The sequence below is a fragment of the Cucurbita maxima genome, unplaced genomic scaffold (genome assembly GCF_002738345.1).
Source record: "Cucurbita maxima cultivar Rimu unplaced genomic scaffold, Cmax_1.0 Cma_Scf00008, whole genome shotgun sequence".
NCBI classification, from domain to species: domain Eukaryota; kingdom Viridiplantae; phylum Streptophyta; class Magnoliopsida; order Cucurbitales; family Cucurbitaceae; genus Cucurbita; species Cucurbita maxima.
This window is the reverse complement of record NW_019272024.1, coordinates 3,261,366-3,283,626: the sequence shown is the minus strand read 5'-3', so window position 1 is coordinate 3,283,626 and position 22,261 is coordinate 3,261,366. Positions and strand designations below refer to the sequence as shown.

The following is a 22,261-nucleotide window of genomic DNA, read 5'->3' as shown; positions in this document are numbered from 1 at the left end:
AAAAAAAAAAAAAAAAAAAAAAAAAAAAAAAAAAAAAAAAAAAAAAAAAAAAAAAAATCCCTTTGGTTTCTTGCTTTGCAAAAGTATGTACTTTCTACTGACATTTATGTACCTATTTAATAGAAACTTCTAGTGGATGCAAAAAGGAAACTTGGGGAGATTCTTTCAGCATTTGAATTTCTGGATAACATGTCGATGGATGTGGTGAGTTCTTCTTCATTCTTATTTTCTCCTTCAATCGTGGATATCTTAATAGTTTGGGTCATCTTACTTGGGGATAATTTTCTTGTTTTGATATGGTAGTACTAGTGGAAAGATAAGGGCCTGTACACTGCATGATCCAATGAACAATTTATTTTTAATTTTTAGAGAAAATAAAAACATTGGACAAAAATTGAATCTAATGTCTTTAGTTGTTTTGGAAACACATTTATTGATTGCTGAAGGATTTTCAAATAATAGACTTGTTTTGTTTGTTCTCTGAATATTTCAAGAATTCATTTTAACAAATATTAATCATTAACCACTCGCAGATGTATAAGAAGTTATCCTTTGACTTAATTGATTTAGGGATATATTATTTGTTTGTCTAATTATTTTCCGGACTATAATTTATTAATGAGGTTAACTCTTCAGACCCAACAAGCACCAGGGTAAGTTGGTCTTGAATTGGCATTCATAGTGTTGGAACAACCTAAAACTTGATAGATTGAGATTGTTTTCTAAGAAAATATTGAGAATGTTCTAGAATTTTTTTTTCCAAGAATGATATCATTAATGCTAGTCTCAATGACTTGTGTTTGCCTTGTCCGAAAGAAATAAGACGTAAAATTGGTTTCAGAGAAAAAAAAAATATAGGAAAACACCAAAGACAACTATATTGCAATGTCAATGAATAAATTACAATAGAAATAAGTAGTCTGAGATACTTTCACAGAGCTCTTGTGATCTCTCCCAAGCCCTTTTTCACCCACCGAATGTTTTAACTCTGGGCTGACAGCTGGTGGATACAACACAAGTTTAAAGTTGTTTTCATTTTGAATATCATTTGAAATATAAATTTCTTTGACTGGAATGTTTGTATTAAAAGTGAAAAAATAATTATGAACTAATCATATTCACTTTTTTGTACTCATTTTCTCAGTGAACTAGTTGGGGGTACTTGCTTGTAATCTCTAAAGGAGATCTGTTTCTATTTTCTATTTTTATACTTTCAAAACGACGCTGATTCATTTCACTTTTTGCATAGGTTCTCAATCATTTAGAAGGTACACGGAATCCATTGCCTTCGACAATGCACAACTTTTATGTTTTGATCGAGACGACAGGCAGTAATGATTCATATGACAAGTAATCTTCCACAAGTTTGTAATTCATTTATCTGCTTGGACAGTTCTCTATTGGTGTGATAAAAAAATCCTTGATGATTCGTCATTTTTGTATGCATTTGGAATCACGTGTAGTAAGTTCAAAAAGAGGGAAATATATTGAGTTGTGAAGATCTTTGAAGTTGTGAGAGATGTATATAATCCATCAAGATTAAAATGGAAATACATAAGCTCTTCGCAGCTAGGGTTGCTAATACATCTCTGTCTGCTCATGTGCTTTCACACTGTGAAAGGAGTTTGAAGTTTAGTACTGATAAGAAAAAATGCTATACATGGTCAAGGACTTGCTGAAATATTATTGCTTGCCTTAATTTCGTTCTGAAATCAATAAAAAAATCGAGTAGAAATGCATTGTCATTAACAAGTGATTGCAATTTCTTTTCTTTAACATAATGTCATAAATTAAACCGAACATTCGTCATGGACATTAGAGCCTCATGCTTAAAAACTTTAAATGTTGCTGCTGTGACATGTTTTTCCTATCTTATTTGCTTCTATCATATTTGGATTACCAGGGAAAAGCTTGAAGCATTTCTACTTCGTTCGATGGAAGATGGTTTAATCTCTGACGGTGTTCTTGCACAAGATATCAACCAAATATCCTCTTTTTGGCAGATCCGTGAGGTATTTATCCCCTCTATACTTCGATCTTCAATCAATATTGCTGTCAGTTAAGGGAGTGAATGCGATATGGTACTCGAATATTTTAGCACACCTCTATTCTCATTCATTGATTACCTTCGAGATACTGAGGCATTAAATGTCATTAGGAAACTGACTGGTTGTGTTCTATTTGCAACTGATTGCATATTTGTCTTCTCTAGTTTGATCTTTGTTCGACTGTAGGGCATTTCAGAGGCATTGATGAAAGCAGGAGCTGTTTACAAATATGATTTGTCGTTACCTGTTGAGAAGATGTACGATATTGTCGAGGCAATGCGAACACGACTTGGTAAGAGGTATTCCTCACAGGAACTTCTGATTTCTGAAGGCCACTATTCATAGACAATTCAAAATCTGCTTTCTCTTTAGGCAACTCTGCTATAGTAATTGGTTACGGCCACCTTGGAGATGGTAATTTGCATCTGAATATTTCAACTCCACAGTATGATGACGCGGTAATCCCACCTATTTATCCCGCCCAGCTGAAATTTTTAGGTATTTGGTATCAGTTTTTATTCACATGTGATGCCTTTTCAGGTTTTGGCACAAATTGAACCCTTTGTCTATGAATGGACTTCCAATCATCGTGGAAGCATCAGCGCAGAGCATGGCTTGGGATTGATGAAAGCCAACAAGATCTTTTACAGCAAGTCACCTGAAATTGTACGTATTTTAAAAACTTAATAAGTTTTCTATTCTATCATTTCATTCATCTATGTATTCGTTTTATAACATTTTAAACTAAAGCTACTAATTTAAACAGGTACAAATCATGGCTTCTATCAAGAAATTGCTGGACCCTCGTGCCATACTCAACCCCTATAAAGTTCTGCCGCACTCCCTCCGTTCTTAACCCGAGCCAGGTTCTCTACTCGTCTCTTCTTATCATGAATAAATGTCTCGAGTGTTTACAGTTTTAGAAAAGCATTTGATAGCTGCTTGTGAAGTAAATAATCCACAACAAAGTTAACAAATATTGCTTTAGAATTCTGAAGGGATGTTGTAGGCAGCCAATCATAAAATTAAGATGCAACTCTATGGTTTAGAGCTTCGGTTTATTATATATATCAGACATTAACTGATTGTATTATATAGTGAAGTACCTGCCATGTTTGAGTCTTCATTATTTAACTTTGGTATATGTAAAAATAGCTTGAAACGTATAGTTGAAATAACTTCGATCATGTTTATGTTGTTATCTTCTGTTTTTAAATTTCACACTTGACTTAATATTCTTCTCTGTTTTCTAGTCTAAATTAAAAAAACAAAATTTAAAATTTAACAAAAAATTAGAGAACTTAGAAAACGTAGTTTTCAGAGCCCTGTTTCTTTTTCAAGGATCTTACATTCGAAATCCGATTTGTATTCTTATAAGTTTGAAATTTTATCTTATTGGAATGATGTTCACCAAATCTGCTTTGTGGAAGTATGTGTAGGATTTTATTCTGCCTTATGTCTTTACAAATAGTCTAGAGGGTACCAATTCCAAGTTTTGTGTATAGCTTTGGATAGACGCATGTTTGAATGCGTGTAAATTTGGCTTTATTTTCATCTTTTTTCTTCTTTCTCTTGTATCGATTTGGTAACCCATAATTGTTTTTGGAGGGATTATTTGAAGTTGGTAACGATTTTGTTCTTAAAATTTTAATGAGTAACAATTTAATTTATAACAATGTACGATATAATTAAGGTTTAATGCATGTAGATTGATAAACTGCTTAGAAATCAAATTTGTTTATATAAATTATGACTTGTGATACATAATAAAATTGTTACAATTTCAAAAGTTTAGAGATAGAATGATTTCATTGTTTGTCTCTTCTAAATCCATTAATTTCCTAGCTTTAATTTATGTCAAAATGATCGTGAGATATAGACTTCTAATTTCATCGATAGATGAAAATTAATATTCTATCCCAACCAACAAGTTTATTCTCATGCACTTCAACTCTTTTTTATATATAAAAAATGGGATGATATTCTTTTGATTAGGATAGATGAAAATTAATATTCTATCCCCACCCACAAGTTTCTTCTCGTGCTCCTCAGGTTATACAACGTTATTTCGAAGGGAACTAAGACTCTTAACTCGGATGGTAAGGGTTAAAATGAAACTTTTGAAACTTACGTAAGTTTTGAGACATAATTGAAACCTATCATCTTCGTAATATATATCACTACTTTACAGGTCATAAGTCATGTCATATTACATTTCAGTCATCATTTTATAAGTTTATAGGCATGATTAAAATCAACGAAAAGTTTGGCATAAAGAAATTAAAACATAAATCTTTATTGATTTATTTGGTTATTGAGTCAATATGTTCGAGGTCCTCTTCCAACCATACATGATTGAGAAGTTTGGAATTTTGACTCCTTTGTTGAAGAGATAATGTGATATTTGGAAATCGAATCAAATTCTCTCATCAAAAGTTTAATTATTGCATTAAAGCATATAACTTTACCAGCTTCCAATTTCTCCCTTCAAAATAATTATTTATTATAATGTGTCAAAGGAACAAAGACCCATGTTATCAAATAAAATTTCAATTATTATTAATTGATTGTTAGTGACTTATTTTCATAGATTTGGTAATTAAAGACCATAAAAGTCTGTATTATTTCTTCATTTTAATACCCCATATGTTTTTTTTTTAATATTAGTGTAAATTAACAAATTTGAAAGATAATTAAAAAAAATTTGAATGGCTTAGGACTATTAAATGTCTAGTCAACTGATATCCAATTTAAAAATAATCCAGATAATTGACTAATAATTAAAATAAAAATCCTAAATTATTTAAGAACATAATTAACCTAGTTCATCTGTTTTTTTTTGGTAGCATTGAAAGCTATCTTGTCTTAGTTTACTTTATGTATTCAACATTTGGGTGATATATATATATATAGATGGTATGGAAGACACATGGGAGCTTAGAGAAGGGATTTAAGGCTCAAGATCATACAGATCCTATCAGAAACATTAGATCGACACGTTAGACCGGATTTCTTTTATTCCTACTTTTTTATTTTGATGAATTTCAGGTTTGAATATTGAAATCTTTTGATCTTAGAGATTAATGTAGTTGTTTAGATTTGTAACTAGAGATTTTCACAGGGGTTTAGCAGGGATGGAAAAACCTTTCACTCCCATCCCAACATTCTTACTCTATCCTCGTAAATTTCACCATTTATTTTTGCGTGAACTGGAATCTCCGTGGGTTCCTATATCAACCAAAATTAAAAGTTCAAGACTTATTTCACACAAAACAAAATTAAGTGTCACACTAAATTCAAAGAAATTCACGTAAATATTACCTTTAATATATTAAAAAATTTCGTCCATAATTATATCAAAACGTTTCCATTACCAACTGAGAACATAGAACTAATAATAATAATAATAATAATAATAATAATAATAATAATAATAATAATAATAATAATAATTTGACGAGAGTGATAAATTAATTTGAAAAGAAGAAAAAAAAAGATATTTAAAAAGTAAATGGGAAAGGAATAGGAAAGGAAGAGTGGGAGTGGCGGTATATTATAAATATATATATATATATATATTAATATTATATATAATTATATAAATATATATAAGGTCGTGGCCGCTCCACTTTGTCCCTTTCGTCTACATCTTCGTCACATTCACCATAAAAACTCTCCCCTCTTTCTCTGCCATTGCGGAGCCTAACCCAAGCATGACCAGCTCCTCCGACTCCGCCCGCAAGGTTCCTTCTTTTTCTCTTCTTTCCCCCCATGTTCATCATCATCATCATCATCATCATCATCATCGCCTTCTTCGATTCATCAATCCACTGCCTTCTAATTCATCTCCCCTGTCTCTTCCTCTTCTCCCTTTCCGTTTCTGATTTGATTCATTTTCCTTCTTTGATTTCCAGGCTCTGAGTAAGATTGCCTGCAATCGCCTCCAGAAGGAGCTCGTTGAGTGGCAGGTCAACCCTCCCGCTGGTTTTAAACACAGGGTCACCGATAATCTTCAGAGGTATTTCTTCTTCCCCTTTCCTCGTAGGGTTTTTTTAAACAAAATTCCGTTTACTCGCTTTCTAGGTCGTCCTTCATACTCACCGTCCTAGAAAAACAAGGCTACAATTTCATTTAATTCCGTGCATTTGGTGGTGGTGGGGTCTTTGTTTAGGTCTGATTGCGTCGTCCTTGGCTTCATTTTTGTATCACCCGAAGTTTTCTTGCTCCTGTTATTTCCTGTAGTCGGTTCTGTAAGGAATTTTTGTTGTTGTTGTTGTTGTTGCTTTTAGTAGGAATTTCACGTTCATTTCTGGGTTTTTTTTGTTGGAAGGTGGGTGATTGAAGTCAACGGAGCCCCTGGAACTCTCTATGCAAATGAAACCTACCAGCTTCAGGTGGATTTCCCCGAACATTATCCAATGGAAGCCCCACAGGTCTTAACATAATCCTCCAACTCTGAGATCATTTCCATTCCATAACCCTATGACAGCTTTATTTAGTTATCGATTGTATTATGATTGTCTTTGATTTTGGCCTGCCCCTTTTGTTACAGGTTATATTTCTGCATCCAGCTCCCCTGCATCCTCATATCTATAGTAACGGTCACATTTGTCTAGGTTGGTATATCTATTGTTTTCTCTTGGTGCCTCTACTGGTGGAAGTTCTGCAGGATTATTGAGTTCTTATTACATTCCTTTCTTCTCTCTGTTGTTTGTGTTCATACTTTTGTCTCTTTTCCAATCTACACTGTTTTGAGTTCAATGCTGTCTAAGGAGTTTTGCTTAGAATATTTTTGTCAGGAGAGTCGGAGTTCATAAGGTCGAACCAGTAATAGTAATTGAGTTCAATTGAATTTCACCCAAGTAGTAGATATCTCAATGGGGGGTAGGGGGAGGACGTTAATAGACTTTCCCAATATATAGTGGTACGTTGCCTCCAGCCTTATCACTGACTCGTCATGGTGAACCTGAATGATTTGATGTTACAGGAAGGTTTTGATATACATCCTGTCCTTTTAGTTCAACAGTAAGAACATCACTTTTTGTTGATGCGACAACAAGTGGCTTGCATCCATTCACTTACAACTTTAAGTTTGTATAGATGAGAAGACCCTCTATGCTGATAATTTATAGTAGGATCGGTGTTTATTGTGTCATATTGTTTACTAGGATGTTCATTGGTCTGGTTTGTTTTGGAATCTTTGAACCAGTTATGTATATACATTCACACACACACACACACACAAAGAATAAGAACAGAACCAAGCTGCTCAAACAATAAGCACTAACGTTAAAAAAACCCCAAACATGTTAGATTGTAATTGTTTTTTAATGCAAGTCTTTTCAAACTTGACTTTAGACTTTACAAGAAATCATTAATTATGTTATATTTTGAGTTATTTAGGAGTTAATATATGTAATAGTTCAAGTTAACTGCTAGCGGATATTGTTCTCTTTGAGTTTTTCCTTCTGGACTTCCCCTCAAGGTTTTTAAAACGCGTCTGCTAGGGAGAGGTTTCTATACCTTTATAAAGAATGCTTCGTTCCCCTCTCGGTTGGAGATATGGAATCTCACAATATTTGTTTATTTTGGCAATCTATGTCTTAATTATTTGGTTTACTTTAGATGAAATTTTTTTGAACCGAACCAAACTATAAACGCTGGGACAAAGGGAAAGAAACCTCAAACCAAACCAGTTTAGCTTGGATCGTTGGTTTGATTTCAAACACCTCTATAACTTGCAATTGATGTAGTTGTTCCGATGCACTTTACATGTGTGACTAAGATGATGCGTTTTTTTCATAATATGGTGGTCTATGTAACAGTCCATGTTCACCTCCAGCAAATATTGTCTGTTTTTGCCCATCACGTATTGCTATCAGTCTCTCGATTTTAAAATGTGTCTGCTAGGGAGAGGTTGCTATACCCTTACAAGAAATACTTTGTTCCTCTCTCCAACCGATGTGGGATCTCACAGTGTAGTTGTGTAGTTGTTAGGTCTGTTTCTTTACCTCTCATATATGTTTCTAGCTGTAGTGAATCCTGTTAATTTATGATACGGGGTTATATGTGATCTATTGGCTTTTGTCTGAGAGCTTAGTTATCACCTTTGTAGCTAGCAAGACTGACCATTATGACCTCCCTGCACTCTGAAACTATGTAGATATTTTGTACGATTCATGGTCGCCGGCAATGACTGTAAGTTCCATCTGTATCAGCATTCTCTCCATGCTGTCAAGCTCCCCCGCAAAGGTCTGATATACACAATCAATATGTTTTTCATCATTCTTTGACATTGTTAAGATGTAAGAAGCAAATCGAAGCAGAATCCTTCTCTGATGATCTGTTGTTTTGAATTGCAGCAACGCCCTGACGATAACGATCGTTATGTAAAGAATTGTAGGAACGGAAGGTCTCCAAAGGAGACGAGGTGGTGGTTCCACGACGACAAGGTGTAACGTAACCTCTTCCATTGTGTTATGGGTGTGGCTTCCGTTGTTTGTAAGTTGAAAGGAAGTAGAAAATGATCATGGAAAAGAAAAAAGGAAGTAAAAAAGTGGAAAGGCGTGGCATTTTGTAAAGGAGGAAGATGAATTGCTGTTTTTTTTCTTTTTTTTTTACCAATTTCTGAAGAACAACAGAAGTAGTAGTCTGTTCCTTCCTGGGTGAGAACCGAACCTCTTGTTACCAAATTCATAAATCATCATCACTACTAATATGCCTCTTTCCTTTCATTTCATCATCATACTGCCTCTTTTATACTACTATGAATTTTTTTTTAATAAATTAATAAATATGTATTATGTGTAATTTTATACCTCTTTTTATTTTAGTTTTGTATTTTTTAACTTTGTTTCTGATGCTTGTGTTTTTTATAATAGTTATTTTCTAAAAATTTTAGGGAAAAAAAAGTTCTCTCTTTTATTTCATTTCGAATATTTATTAATTTTGATATTCTTCGACTTTCAGCAGTTTTTAACATAAAAAAATTCGTTCTAAAAGAGTAATAATATTTTTACAATTAATTTTTGAATGGAAGTTTAAAATATCGTATTATATATATATATATATATATATATATTAATGAACTTTAAAAATTTTATAAATATTTTTCGGTGTACTATTTTAAAAAATTAGTAATATCAATACTATTCATTTATATTTATAATATATATATATATATATATATATATATATATATATATATATTACTATTTAACTAATATTTTTAAAAGTTCATTCTGTAAATGTCAGATCATGAATTAGTAACTGCATCCAATCTCCAAAAAAATTCCAATTGTTTCGAACTCTCTCTTTTTGGAATGGAATATTTAGGGAATCCCCATGAATAGGATCAAACCTTATTCCATGGTATTTACATGAGATTCCTCTTTCTTATTCTTAAGCAAGTCCCGAAGAGGGCTTGACTTAGTTGATCCATGATTTATGTTTCGTCTTTCGTTTCCTTTTCGTTTGTTTCGAGAAGAAACTTTTAAAAGTTTAAGTGTATTTTTGAAATAAGAATAAATTAGATATAAAACTAGAGTTATTTTTTTTAGAAGTCTCGGTAAATGGTGGAAACTTATAAGAATTTAAAAATATTCTTTTAGATAAATTAAAAAGTTTAGAAAATATTTTTATTAAATCAACGGATCGAGATAGAGACGACCCAAGAATCTTTGGAGTGGTAGTGATTGGTCTATAAATCACAAACAGCATCATTGATTTCACAAGTGAAAGCAAAAAAAAAATGATGAAATTTATGAGATGAAGAGGTTAATTATTGAAGGAACATACAAATACATGAACTTCTGAGTTCAAAAACAGACCATAAAAACATTGAAGAATTTGGCAAAGAAACCAACAAACAACAAACTTTTCACACACAAACACATTCAAACACCTTCATCTTCATCTTCCTAATCTTTGTTAACTCTCCTACAATGCTTTCTGATCTCCCCCCTCGAACCGGTGAGCGGAGAAATGTTCCCCATCTTAACCATCGACCTCGCAAACTGCTCGAAAAACATCTCCGAATTCTCTGCATATGTCTTCACCAACTCCGCGGACTCTTGGTTCTTTGTCAACAGAACTTCATCCGAGTTCAGTAGTCCCTTCCCAGCCAAAAGGTTCTTGAAGTAGTAGTTGTCGAATTTGGTCGGGCTGACGAAGTCTAGGAAAAACAGGTTCTGATCGCCCCCTGATCTCGGGCATTGTTGGCGCAATTCCGCCGCATACGATGGGTCGAGTGACGGGTCGGGCTTGGCATTGCCAGATTGGTTGTAGAGCCGTTGTCTAAAGCTAGTACATCGAGAGTTCCCAATGGTGTGACTTCCTGTATTCATCAAAAGTTATAGTATTCTCTTTGATTTTTTTTGTAAACGTTTCAAAACTAAATCTTACCTGAAAGAGCGACAAGATCGACTATGTCGAGGCCTTGTCTCTTGAACTTTGTGAGAATGGTTTGAAAAGTGTTGTTTGGAGCTGGAATGGCGTTGTTTGAGCCACTAAGGCTAGCTCCTCTTGAGTCTCTTCTCCCTAATGGAACCTCCCAACTGGGTCCTCCTGTCTTTTGTACCAACAAATTGGCTCAGTCTTAGCTTAAAAAGATGAGGGAAAAGAAAGATAGAGGCTTACTATGACGGTCGAGTCTCTAGCAGCAATGGCCAAGATATCAGCACAAGAAACGGTGCGAGGACACTCTTTTTCCAAGGCGGATTTGATCTCGTCAATAACTTCGAAGCCTCGGGCGGAGTTTCTATTTGGATTTGACCTTTTCTCGCTCGTTATTGTCCCGCTACTATCTAACAACAGTGAGGCATCACAGCCCTGGAAAAATCAAATGTTTAAGAAGATGAGATTATTAGACTCTCGAGAAGTTTTTTCTGTCTCCATCTCTAAAAAGTTGTTTCTCTATCTTCATTCCCGCTTCCTATTTCTATAACAACTCAAGCCCACCACTAGCATATTGTCATCTTTGGACTTTTCCTTTCACGCTTCCCCTCAAGGTTCAGGTTTCCACACCCTTAGAAAAAATGTTTTGTTCTCCTCTCCCATCGGTGTGGGGTCTCACAATTTCATTCTCTACTCTTACAAATAAAAATGGAGCATGACGAGTACGAGGATGAGAAATGTAATTCTCGTCCCTATTTCCATTTAGTCAACGATTAAAAGTCTCTCCTCCTTCTCTCCCTCGTTCTCCATTTAAACATAGATTCTCCAACCCATTTGGAGTTGGTCCCTACATGACCTAGTCTCGCACATTAAATAGACATCTCTACTCTCATAAGCTCGTATCTTCAATTGTTTTACAACAATAACAAACTTCTCGGTTCAAAAACTCGTTCTACTTCTAAACGGCCCAATAACCATTAGTCTCAAGCAACTTTGAATTCTTAATCAAATTTCAAATTCGAAAAACAAAACCAACTTTATTGCATGAAAAATAGAGTTAGAGATAGAGATAGAGATAGAACCTTAACAAAGCAATCATGGAAATGAAGCCTAAGCAAGGAAGCAGCCATGCGAGGATCCTTAGCAAAAGCCTTACCCACTATGTACTTCACTATCTCTTGAGCTCTTGGACAAGAATGGTCATAGAATTGTGAATACAAATAATACCCACCACCCCCACCACCACCACCACCACCCCCGCCGCCGCCCCCACCGCCGCCAATCTTGTGAGACAACCCACCAGAAGCCATGGCAAGAAGAGCCAAAGCAAAGACAAAGCTCAGAGACATAGCCATAATAGCTCTTAGAAGGAAGCTTCAAAGTATGATCCAAAGAAGATTATGAGATTAAATTTATAGAGAGAGAATTAATGAAAGCAATGGGAGTTGGTATCTAACAACTAAAAAAGCTTTACGTAACAAAGAAATAAAGGATTTGGAGTTGTTAATTATGAATGTTTTACTTAATTAATTCATTCTAAGCTAATTAGGGAAGGATTAGCAAAAAACCCTTTTGATTTTTGCTTTCTAAACATCATTAATCATATCATTATTATTGCTACTTTAATTGTGTTCTATAATTAATAAGTCACATGTTTTAATTTAATTTTTTTAAACAAACTTTAATTCATTTGAAAGTTAACAATATCTTCTTCTTAATGTTTCCATTAAATACAACATTTTTCTTCCGAAAAACGGATTAAAAAAGTCGAAAAATAGTATCAAAGCTAAACACTAAGCAGTGTGTCAGCAAAGACGTTAGACTCAAAGAGAGTGGATTGTTAGATCTCACATCGTTTGGGGAAGGAAACAAAACATTTTTTATAAGAATGTTGAAAGAGCACAATATCTACTAGCAGTGGGCTCGAGTTGTTACAGTTATTAAAATAATTTTGAAAAAAATGTTTAAATTAAAAGATATTCCGACCCAACTCGTGTATAGCTTAATTTAGAAAAGGAAAGTTATTGTGTATTAATTCAAAAGTGGTGTACCAATTTAAAGGAGGTATAGATTATAATTTAGGTATCAAAAAGCATATAGAGTGGTATTAATCATTGTAACCTAAGCGTTTTTTCATTTAAAAAAAATGTGGCTTGTTGAACAAGTACACTATGGTCTTTTAAGGTCAATAATTCATTAAAAAAAATTAATATACACATTTATCGAAAATAAAATAAAAAATTATATTCCACCGAATAAAATTAAAACTTTAGCATAATTTCAATTTGGTCCCTATACTTTAGCATAATATTAATGAAATTAATAAATTTAAATTAAAGAGATTTTTTAGTTTTTTTTTTTTTTTTTTAATTTGTAAATTTGTGAGTGAATTAAAAAGTTTATAGGGAAATTTTAAAATTTTCACCCAAAATCCACGAAAACGACGTCGTATTGATAGTTATATTGCCACTTAATTTATATTTTTGTAACAGTGCTCTTTCACTTCAAGCCACCTAATTTCCTTGATAATTGAGTTACATTATTATGAATTAAGGTGAATTTGGTATAATTTTTTAAATAATTAAAAATATATTTGGTCAATTAATTTATTAATATTTATATTACTTTTGTCTTATTCAAAAAGAAATATTTTAAAATTTTTGTAGTAAAAAGTTGATTTTAAAATTAAAAAAGAAAAAAAGCAATAATAATTAGATGTAAATTATTGTTGGGAAAAAGTAGAGACACATTCAACTGCTTTGTTGAAAAACCTAAACCACATCGGAATAGTGTTNAACTAATCCAACCAAATCACTAAGCCGTTCGTGCAAAAAAAAAAAAAAAAAAAAAAAAAAAATCGATACTAATTTTGACCAATTTTAACGTAGTTCAAATAGTTTTGATAGAGATACCCAAGCAGTTTGGATCGCATATGTGAGATCTTAAATCGGTTGGAGAATTATTACAAGTAGTATCAGAGTCAGATACTGAGTAGTGTGCTAGCAGGACACTCACCTCCAAAGAAAATGGATTGTGAGATCCCATATTCAAAACTTTTTTCCAACATACTCGTCTTAAAACTGTGAGGCTGAGTTATAAAATTATAAAATACATTTTTTGACATTTTTATTTAATTAGGGTAATTTAAGTGGAAAGTATTAATTAAATTTATAAAATTGTGAAAAAGAAAATCAATGAAAAATCACCCATAATTTGGCCAACAACAACATAAAATGTAAAACCTAATTTTAAATCAAGAAGGAGACAAAAACAAAAATCTAAAAAAAATAATTAAAAAAAAATATTTAAAAATAATAATTCATTCCAAATTAAAATTTTTATTTCTTATCGTAAATTTTTAAAATTGTTCGTGTCCATAAGTTTCACTTGTATAAATAATTATCTAAAGATAAGTAAATAAAATAATTACGACCTAAAATATAATATTTCGACGTAAAAATAAAGCATAAATATAGCATATTCCCTCCCCTTTATCTCAATTAAGCTCGGAAATAATTATTAAAAAAAAATTATATATATATATATATTAAGTTGAAAAAGAAAAATAAATTTTTAGGTTAAATTAATAAAAATATTCGAGTATATTCTTAAACTTTTAAATTTGTCTATATAAATACTGTGAATGTTTGATTAATCCACCACACCTAAATGGTGTGAAAGTTATCTCATTTATAATCAAATAAATTACAAGGATATGGAAATAGTAATAAATGAAAATAACAATAAATGGAAAGATACCTATGATAATAAGACAATATTTGCCTTATAATAAAATATCAAATATAATATATATGGTAAACTATAATTTATTACTAAATATCCTTAACAAATACACTTACCATTAGTTTTGGATATAAAAATTATTCATAAATTTTAAAATATTTTTTTTAATTTTTTAAAAGTTTAAAAACACTTTTAATTTTAAAATAACATTAAAATTTGAATGTTTACGGTAAATATATTTTTTAATTTTTTAAAAAAATTAGAAAATATAAATGAAATTTTAAAAAGTATTTTTGAAATTTTAATAGATTAAAAAAATGGAAACAAATATTATCTGGACTTTTAAAAGTTGGAATAATTTTAATTTTTTTTATTTCTATTAATTAAATTATAGATTATATTAATCTTTGTTTGCTTTGCCTCTAAGTCATTTGTATTTTTAAATTTATAATATTTAAGAAAAAAGGGAAAGAAATGCCCCGACCACTCGACTATTGGAATTATTCTCTTTTTCTCTTTTAATTTTTATATTCAATTAATTAAATTACGTTAAAATTACTATTTTGAATATTTTATATCGAGTTCAAACGTTCAACGAAATAAGAAAAAGAACACAAATAGAAGATGAATGAAATCGATACCTTGATGATATAATGTGCTTAAATGACTGACGAAAACGAACACATTTGTTGCCTCAACTCCAACTCTATCTTCATTGTCAGTGAACTGAAAATAGTTTATAGATACTCTTCAATGATGAAAAGACGAGACGACATATGATCACGTATAAAAGTGCTATCTTTCAATTTCGTTTCGATAATATAAAAGTGCTATCTTTCAGTTCTCTATTGTTGACAAATAGAAATTTAGGTAGTAAAAGAAAGATCTCGACCTAACGAGATTTGACTATAATATTTATTTTATATTAAATCTCTCGTTTTAAATTTTATATTTTTAGCACATGTAACATTAAAGCTTCGAGCTGAAATCCCATTGATCGGGAAACATATTAATTTAGGGAATTCTTCATTGAAATGCCATTTCTTTTTAGAGTAAAATAATTTTCCTCATTTTAAGCTACGTTCCATAAAAGTCAAAAATTCATAATTAATATATGTTTGCATTAAAATTTAAATAATTCATATAAATGGAGTAAATTGTTTGATGAAGTAAACCCTAAATAACTTAAATATCTTATAAAATAATTTTAACTCGTAAATTTTTTATTTATTTGAATGAACTTTTCGAACATTGAGTTAGGTTGATTGAATTCTCGGTTTAGATGGAGAATAGGGAAGGTGTGTAGAACATTTTTTCCCATTAATAGAATCGAAGACGGGATTATATTCCTCGTACCTGTTCCCACCCAATTTCCCCTCACTTAATATAAATATATTTTCAACGCATATTTAAAAAAATTAAAAAAATAATAATAATAATAAATAAATAAATAAATTATTATTATTATTATTATTTATTGATTTATTGATTTATTGATTTATTAAGATTTTTTAAAATATTATATTAAAAAATAAAAAAAGAAATTGCCCTAGCGATTTATCGAAGTCGCCGGAGTGACCGTCGAACGGTACGCCTCCAATGCTTGCAACTTTGTAATGATTGGTCTCTCCCGCAACTTCTCCACAGTCTGCAAGCTTAGTTATTTACAGCCCCGCCAGACACAGGCGACGCCAAATTTCATACCCTTTTCTCAGCTTCAACAGCAGCGGAAGCTCTTAGAATGGCGACTCATAAGTATTCTCCACGACTGCACGGACTTTTCTCAAATCAAGCAAGTCCATGGCCAAATCATTTGCAATGGCTTGAGTCAATGCTCTTACGTCCTTACCAAACTCATTCGCATGCTTTCGAAGGTAGATGTCCCAATGGATTGCTACCCACGTCTGGTTTTTGGACAGGTTAATTACCCCAATCCCTTTCTTTGGACTGCCATGATTCGTGGGTATGCCCTTCAAGGACCCTTCACTGAGTCTATTAACCTGTATACTAACATGAGGGGGAATGGCGTCAGTCCTGTTTCGTTTACGTTTTCTGCGCTTTTTAAGGCTTGTGGGGCTTCTCTTAATTTGGATTTAGGTAGGCAGGTGCATGCTCAGACGATTTTGATTGGGGGATTCGCTTCTGATTTATATGTTGGTAATACGATGATTGATATGTATGTGAAATGTGGGGTTTTGGGTTGTGGGCGGAAGGTGTTCGATGAAATGTCTGAGAGAGATGTGGTTTCATGGACTGAGCTGATTGTTGCGTATGCGAAGTTTGGGGACATGGAATCTGCTAGGGGGCTGTTTGATGAATTGCCTTTGAAGGATATGGTGGCATGGACTGCAATGGTCACTGGTTATGCCCAAAATGCTAGACCAAAGGAGGCATTGGAGTATTTTCAGAAGATGCAGGATGTCGGTATCGAGACCGATGAAGTTACACTTGTTGGTGTCATCTCAGCCTGTGCACAATTGGGTGCAGTTAAATATGCTAACTGGATTAGAGACATTGCTGAAAGATCAGGCTTTGGACCTTATGAACATGTAATGGTGGGATCTGCTCTTATCGATATGTATTCTAAATGTGGTAGTCCTGATGAGGCATACAAGATTTTTGAAGGAATGAAGGAAAGAAATGTGTTCTCGTATAGTTCAATGATTGTGGGATACGCTATGCATGGTCGCGCTCATTCCGCTTTGCAGTTGTTCCATGAGATGTTAAAGACTGAGATCAGGCCAAATAAGGTTACTTTCATTGGGGTGCTTTCAGCATGTAGCCATGCCGGTATGGTCGAACAAGGTCGGCAGCTATTTGCTAAGATGGAAAAGTATTTTAACGTAACGCCTTCACCCGATCATTATGCGTGTATGGTTGATCTCCTTGGTCGAGGTGGATGTTTGGAAGAAGCTCTTGAACTCATTGAAACCATGCCAATGGAACCCCATGGAGGCGTATGGGGAGCACTGCTTGGAGCTTGCCGCATCCATGGGAATCCCAACATTGCTCAGGTAGCTGCCGATCAATTATTCAAGCTAGAACCAGATGGTATAGGTAACTACATTCTGCTATCAAACATATATGCATCAGCAGGAAGATGGGAAGAGGTGTCGAAATTACGGAAAGTGATTCGAGCCAAAGGCTTAAAGAAGAATCCTGGCTGCAGCTGGTTTGAAGGAAAGAAAGGGGACATTCATGAATTCTTTGCGGATGATGCAACCCATCAACGATCAAGTGAGATTAGACAAGCCTTGAGGCAACTCCTTGTGAGATTAAGAGCCCATGGATACAAGCCAAACTTGAGCTCTGTGCCTTATGACTTGACCGATGATGAAAAGGAACGAATACTGATGAGTCATAGTGAGAAGCTGGCGTTGGCATACGGGATGTTATGTACTGAGGCAGGGGAAACCATTACGATCATGAAAAACCTTAGGATATGCGAGGATTGCCACAATGTCATGTGTGCTGCATCTGAAATCACTGGAAGGGAGATCATTATAAGGGATAACATGAGATTTCATCACTTCCACAATGGGACTTGTTCTTGTGGTAACTTTTGGTGATCCAAGCCAGAGCCCTCTTAATTCCTTGCGCTTTCATCGCCTGCTAATGCTTATTGTTGACCAATCATCAAGTTCCGACAGGTATCAGAAATTCTTCTTCTTCTTGTTCTTCTTCAATTGTAGTTGGCTTGTTGAAATCCGTTCCCTTTCCTCTGTCACTCAAAATTTTTGTATTTTATATGGTGAAAATTAAGGAATGTGAAAACACGACTTGGCTTCCGTGCCAAAAGAAATTTAAATTCCAGATGACTCGTCTGTAAAAGTTGAATTGGCTTCATGTGCCGATTGTCAGGAGAGGACTCCCACACTAAGGAGTTGATCATAGGTTTATAAGTAAAGAATATATCTCCATTAGTATGAGGTGTTTTGAGGAAACTAAAAGTAACGTTACGAGAGTTCATGCTCAAAGTGGACAATATAGTATTATTGTAGAGAGTTGTGGTTTCTAACATAGTATTAGAGTCATGCTAGTCATATCATGATGAAATATTCTACCCCTCTGCTGCTGCTGCCGCCCTTCATACATTCCAGTGCCAGTAGTGTGTCGAGTCGGGTCACCGACCCCGTGCTGGTCGGTCCCACGGAATTCATTTTTATTATTTCAAACACAATCCTATTTAGTCTACTTAGGTTAAAAGTAAATTTATAAAACATTAATCACAACTAAATTAACTACTTAGGTTAAACTAATAATTACTTATAACCACACTTGAGACAAGGTAGCCGACTCTTGCTTTTTTTTCAAATCATATCATTATTTTCTAATCTTAATATTTGACTTTCATGTCAATACAAATTTAAATATTCCTCCTATATTGATTTCAACATTAATCTTTGAATAAAGTTATATATATATTATATATATTTCTATTTATAAAAAATTAAAAAAAAAAAAAAAAAAAAGTAAGTAAGCCAACTAAAAATGTTTAAATATCATAAAAAAAACAAAAGTGTTCTCATTCAATGAGTTATATATAATATTTTTATGATATAAAATCTTAAAAATTTTAGAGAAAGATAACTTCAAATCTAATTTTTTTCATTAGTCTAATTTTGACTAATTTCCATAAAAAAAAAAAAAATCATTTTATTAAACTTAATGAGTTTATAAAGATTCTTTCCTGTGTTTTTGTTGAAATTAATTTAAAAATTAGCCATGAGGGTAAAAATTGTAACATTTATTTAAATTTAGAATAAAAAATTTAAAAAAAAATCATAACTTTTTGTTTTATTTGATATGTTATGATGAGAAAGGAAAAGGGTTGTGATCAAAATTTGGTTTTCCATCATCTTTTCAATAATGTTAAAGAAAATAATAGAAAATTGGAATTATATATATATATATATATATTTTTCTTACCTAATTTGTTTTAAATAAACACAATTTTTTAAATAAAATATTTTGATGCAAATCTGAAGGCAACCAATGATGACCAAATAAAAATGTTATCTTTTCTTCACCAATAATGCTCATTTTTTTAAGCCCAAAAATGGAGCATTCAGAAATATAAAGTATTATTATAATAAAGGCCTCTCCTTTTGTTCTTACAAAATGGCAATGCATTATAGAAATTCTTATAAATGGTAAGAAATGTTAACTTTTTTGCTCATTTGTAATCAATTTAATAGGTTTTGATTATATTCCATTTTTTAAATCTGTGTCGTTTTGTTTGATTTAAACCTACCTTAAAAGAACAATATTTTGAGCGGGAATGTCTTTTTAGCTCGTACCTTACCAACTCTTTTTAGTTTTTTTTACGAAGGAAAAAACAACTGTTTCATGCTTAAGATTTCGATCATGCTTAAGATTTCTACATAATGTTTCGTTTCCCTCTCCAACCGATGTGGAATCTCAAAATTCACCCTTCCTTGGGACCAACGTTCTCGCTAGCACTCGTTCCTCTCTTCAATTGATGTGGGATCTCACAGTTCACCCCCTCTAAGACCTAGTGTTCTTGTTGGCACTAGTTCCCCTCTCCAACTATGTGGGATCTCTTAGGGGTAAGTGTTCTCACTGACACTTGTTACTCTCTTCAGTCCGTGGGATCTCACAATCCACCCCTTCAAGGCCCAGCATCCTCCCTAGCACATCGTCCAATGTCTGACTTTAATATCATTTGTCACCCTCACAAGCTCACCAGTAGCATATATTGTTATCTTTAAGCTTTCTCTTTCGAGTTTCTCTTCAAGGTTTTCAAAACGTGTATACTAAGGGAGATATTTCCACACTCTTATTAAAAAATATTTAATTCCACTCTCCAACTAATGTGAGATCTCATAATTCACCCCGGAGTACAGCATCTTCGCTGACACTCATTTCTCTCTCCAATCAACGTGAGATCTCATAATTGCTCCTTCAAAAACAATAATGATCATACCGTAAGAGAGGCACGTAAATATGTAGTTGAACAAAACTTTTAGTGAATCAAATGTATTGGGTGAACATTCTTTAATAAAATGAGTTTTCTTTTTGTTTAATATCATTAAAGGTACATTGATTACATTCCAAATAAGAACACAACCACATTAAACAAGACCAAAGTACCAATGAACAATGATGAAATCCACCCTGGTTTTGGTTGTCTTTTTCCTTTCCACTCAACACATAAACATATCACCAGCCGCCATGATTGGCTGGTTCAGAAAGGGAATCCCCCAAGAATCAACAACCCCATCAATCTCAGAAACTTCATCATGTTCCTCAGAATCATACAGATTTCTAGTACTCGACTTTATAAAGCTTATGATTTCGTTTAATGAGTCCAATCTATGGCGGAGCTCCGCCATCTGGGCTTGGAGAACCGAGTTCTCCGCCTCCAGATTCAGGTAAAGTTGGGTGGTGAAATTGAAATTGACAGCGATTTGCTCATTCTCTGTTTTGAGTAGGCTGGCCTGAGACGTCAGATCGTCGAGCTGCTTCTGTTTTCGCATCCTAGATCGGCGAGCAGATTCTCGATTCGATATCATTCTCTTCCTCTTCCTCGGATCCACGATCTGCCGCAGATCTTCGTCGGAGCTCGGAGATTTAGACGGACTTCCGACAGTAGACGCCATGAAACCGGCCGTGTCTAAAACAGAGGAAAACAGAGGATTTTCTTGTTTTGTGTGTGTGTTCGCCAAAAGATGACGAATTTCGATATGGGTTTTACTCTAAACAGCACGAATTAAAGAACCCAGATGGTAATTTTGGCAATTATTGGAAATTTTTGCAGAATTTAAGATCGGAATCGGGAGTTAGTTCATGAGAAAACGTAAAACCAGTAGAGGAAGACGACGGAGAGGGATTGAACAAGATGAGTACCACGGCGGAGGGCGGAGTTAATGGTAAAACCAGAGAGAAGGATCTCACAGACTACAGGAGACATGAATACAAACCATCAGCGGACAACAACGGAAGCATTAAAACGCATCTGCAAATTTTGTCGGAAAAATTTGGAAAAAAAAAAAAAACAGAGAAAAACAGAGGAGGAACAGAGAGATAGAAGATGGCTTAAAGGTAGGAAATGGAGAGGAGAGGTTTTGGGAAGAACTGGTGGTGGATTTTATAGATCAGAAATGGATAGAATAATCACGAAAATGAGCGAAGCTGCTTGGTTGCATCATAAAAACTTTATAAAAAGTTTTAAAAAAGATAAAGTTTAATGGATAAATTAATATATATGGCCACCTTTCTCAAATATACATGAATCATGTGACCAGATGTTTCGAGAGTCAACGTCTTAGTTGGTATATTGCTCGATATCTTGGTCAAATATTATTTTTTCAAAAAAAATTTAGTTTTTATTTAAGGATTTAAAATGTGTTGACTAGTAATGTAACCTCACAAATTATAGACTTAAAAATGTATATTAAATTCTATTATCCACTCTTTATTTGGTAATAAAAATTTTGTAATTATACCGAACTATTACAAATAATTAATTTTTATTACCATCTGAAAGAGAGAGTGGATAATGTTTTTTTCCCAATAGATAAATGAGATTGGGATCAGGGACGAGATTATATTCTTTGCCCTCGTCCTACCCGCTTAATATAAATATATTTTTAATATATATTAAAAAAATAATATGAAAAATTTGACAGCAAACAAAAATTAATTTTATAAAAATATTTGACAGCAAAGAAAATTAATTTTTTTTTTAGAGAAAATTTTAGGAGTGAATGGGATGAATCATCTCATGTTCAGAAGCACGCGCAAAATGCGGCTCACGAACTGAAATTGCCAGCTGTATATTTAGACTTTTTTTATAAAAAAAAAAAATTATTAAAAAAAATCACAAATATTTTAAAACTTAATCTTTGATTAAGGTGCAAATCAAAAAATTAATTCCACTTAAATAAATTGTTTTTGTCAAATAAGAATTTTATTAATTTACGTCTCTTTGAAAAGGATAAATAGGTCCTTTCTAATTAAAAATTAGCCACCGCTATCATAATTATTTAATATAAATGGGTTTGTGGATTTTTTTAATTCTACACACCTTTTAGCTAATTTTTTAGTATAAT

The 22,261-nt window shown here is 33.0% G+C and overlaps 5 protein-coding genes across 6 annotated transcripts in view; 3 read left to right on the top strand and 2 right to left on the bottom strand.

Annotated features, from left to right (window-relative positions):
- The window catches only part of LOC111483383 (D-2-hydroxyglutarate dehydrogenase, mitochondrial), a 10,760-nt gene extending 7,493 nt beyond the window's left edge, over positions 1-3,267 (top strand). Inside the window, exons 9-15 of one of the 2 annotated variants that reach the window (XR_002718356.1) lie at positions 124-204; positions 1,250-1,350; positions 1,904-2,012; positions 2,235-2,347; positions 2,421-2,506; positions 2,589-2,714; positions 2,815-3,267. Coding sequence is in view for 1 of the 2 variants with exons in the window: in XM_023129578.1 (XP_022985346.1) it covers positions 124-204; positions 1,250-1,350; positions 1,904-2,012; positions 2,235-2,340; positions 2,421-2,506; positions 2,589-2,714; positions 2,815-2,904 (699 nt within the window). In the remaining variant the exon portion in view is untranslated. The remainder of the gene's footprint in view (positions 1-123; positions 205-1,249; positions 1,351-1,903; positions 2,013-2,234; positions 2,348-2,420; positions 2,507-2,588; positions 2,715-2,814) is intronic. The other variant, XM_023129578.1, reaches the window with a different exon arrangement.
- Positions 3,268-5,657: 2,390 nt separating this feature from the next.
- On the top strand, positions 5,658-8,782 carry LOC111483386 (probable ubiquitin-conjugating enzyme E2 18). Its single transcript, XM_023129581.1, has 6 exons — positions 5,658-5,791; positions 5,963-6,066; positions 6,379-6,481; positions 6,601-6,664; positions 8,212-8,300; positions 8,411-8,782. Exons 1-6 carry the CDS (start codon positions 5,762-5,764, stop codon positions 8,504-8,506), a joined length of 486 nt encoding a protein of 161 aa, XP_022985349.1. The 5' UTR covers positions 5,658-5,761; the 3' UTR covers positions 8,507-8,782.
- Positions 8,783-9,807: 1,025 nt separating this feature from the next.
- Positions 9,808-11,810, bottom strand: LOC111483385 (peroxidase 72-like). The gene is made up of 4 exons (XM_023129580.1): positions 11,525-11,810; positions 10,686-10,877; positions 10,452-10,617; positions 9,808-10,383 (listed from the first exon to the last, which is right to left on the bottom strand). The coding sequence occupies exons 1-4, from the start codon at positions 11,795-11,797 to the stop codon at positions 9,968-9,970; spliced, it is 1,047 nt and encodes a 348-aa protein (XP_022985348.1). The 5' UTR covers positions 11,798-11,810; the 3' UTR covers positions 9,808-9,967.
- A 3,927-nt stretch (positions 11,811-15,737) lies between these two features.
- Positions 15,738-17,974, top strand: LOC111483382 (pentatricopeptide repeat-containing protein At5g44230). The gene has a single exon (XM_023129577.1). The coding sequence runs from the start codon at positions 15,803-15,805 to the stop codon at positions 17,753-17,755; it is 1,953 nt and encodes a 650-aa protein (XP_022985345.1). The 5' UTR covers positions 15,738-15,802; the 3' UTR covers positions 17,756-17,974.
- A 2,217-nt stretch (positions 17,975-20,191) lies between these two features.
- Positions 20,192-21,349, bottom strand: LOC111483387 (bZIP transcription factor 44-like). Its single transcript, XM_023129582.1, has one exon. The coding sequence runs from the start codon at positions 20,807-20,809 to the stop codon at positions 20,354-20,356; it is 456 nt and encodes a 151-aa protein (XP_022985350.1). The 5' UTR covers positions 20,810-21,349; the 3' UTR covers positions 20,192-20,353.
- Between the last annotated feature and the right edge of the window lie 912 nt (positions 21,350-22,261).

Bases quoted from the DNA above. Each gene is read 5' to 3' on its own strand.
- LOC111483382 (XM_023129577.1), top strand. From the start codon at position 15,803: ATGATTGGTCTCTCCCGCAACTTCTCCACAGTCTGCAAGCTTAGTTAT.
- LOC111483385 (XM_023129580.1), bottom strand. From the start codon at position 11,797: ATGGCTATGTCTCTGAGCTTTGTCTTTGCTTTGGCTCTTCTTGCCATG. The intron at 10,618-10,685 runs GTAAGCCTCTAT...TTGGTACAAAAG, and splicing joins CTAGAGACTCGACCGTCATA to ACAGGAGGACCCAGTTGGGA. The intron at 10,384-10,451 runs GTAAGATTTAGT...TGATGAATACAG, and splicing joins CGATCTTGTCGCTCTTTCAG to GAAGTCACACCATTGGGAAC.
- LOC111483387 (XM_023129582.1), bottom strand. From the start codon at position 20,809: ATGGCGTCTACTGTCGGAAGTCCGTCTAAATCTCCGAGCTCCGACGAA.
- LOC111483386 (XM_023129581.1), top strand. From the start codon at position 5,762: ATGACCAGCTCCTCCGACTCCGCCCGCAAG. The intron at 5,792-5,962 runs GTTCCTTCTTTT...TTTGATTTCCAG, and splicing joins CCTCCGACTCCGCCCGCAAG to GCTCTGAGTAAGATTGCCTG. The intron at 8,301-8,410 runs GTCTGATATACA...TTTGAATTGCAG, and splicing joins TGTCAAGCTCCCCCGCAAAG to CAACGCCCTGACGATAACGA.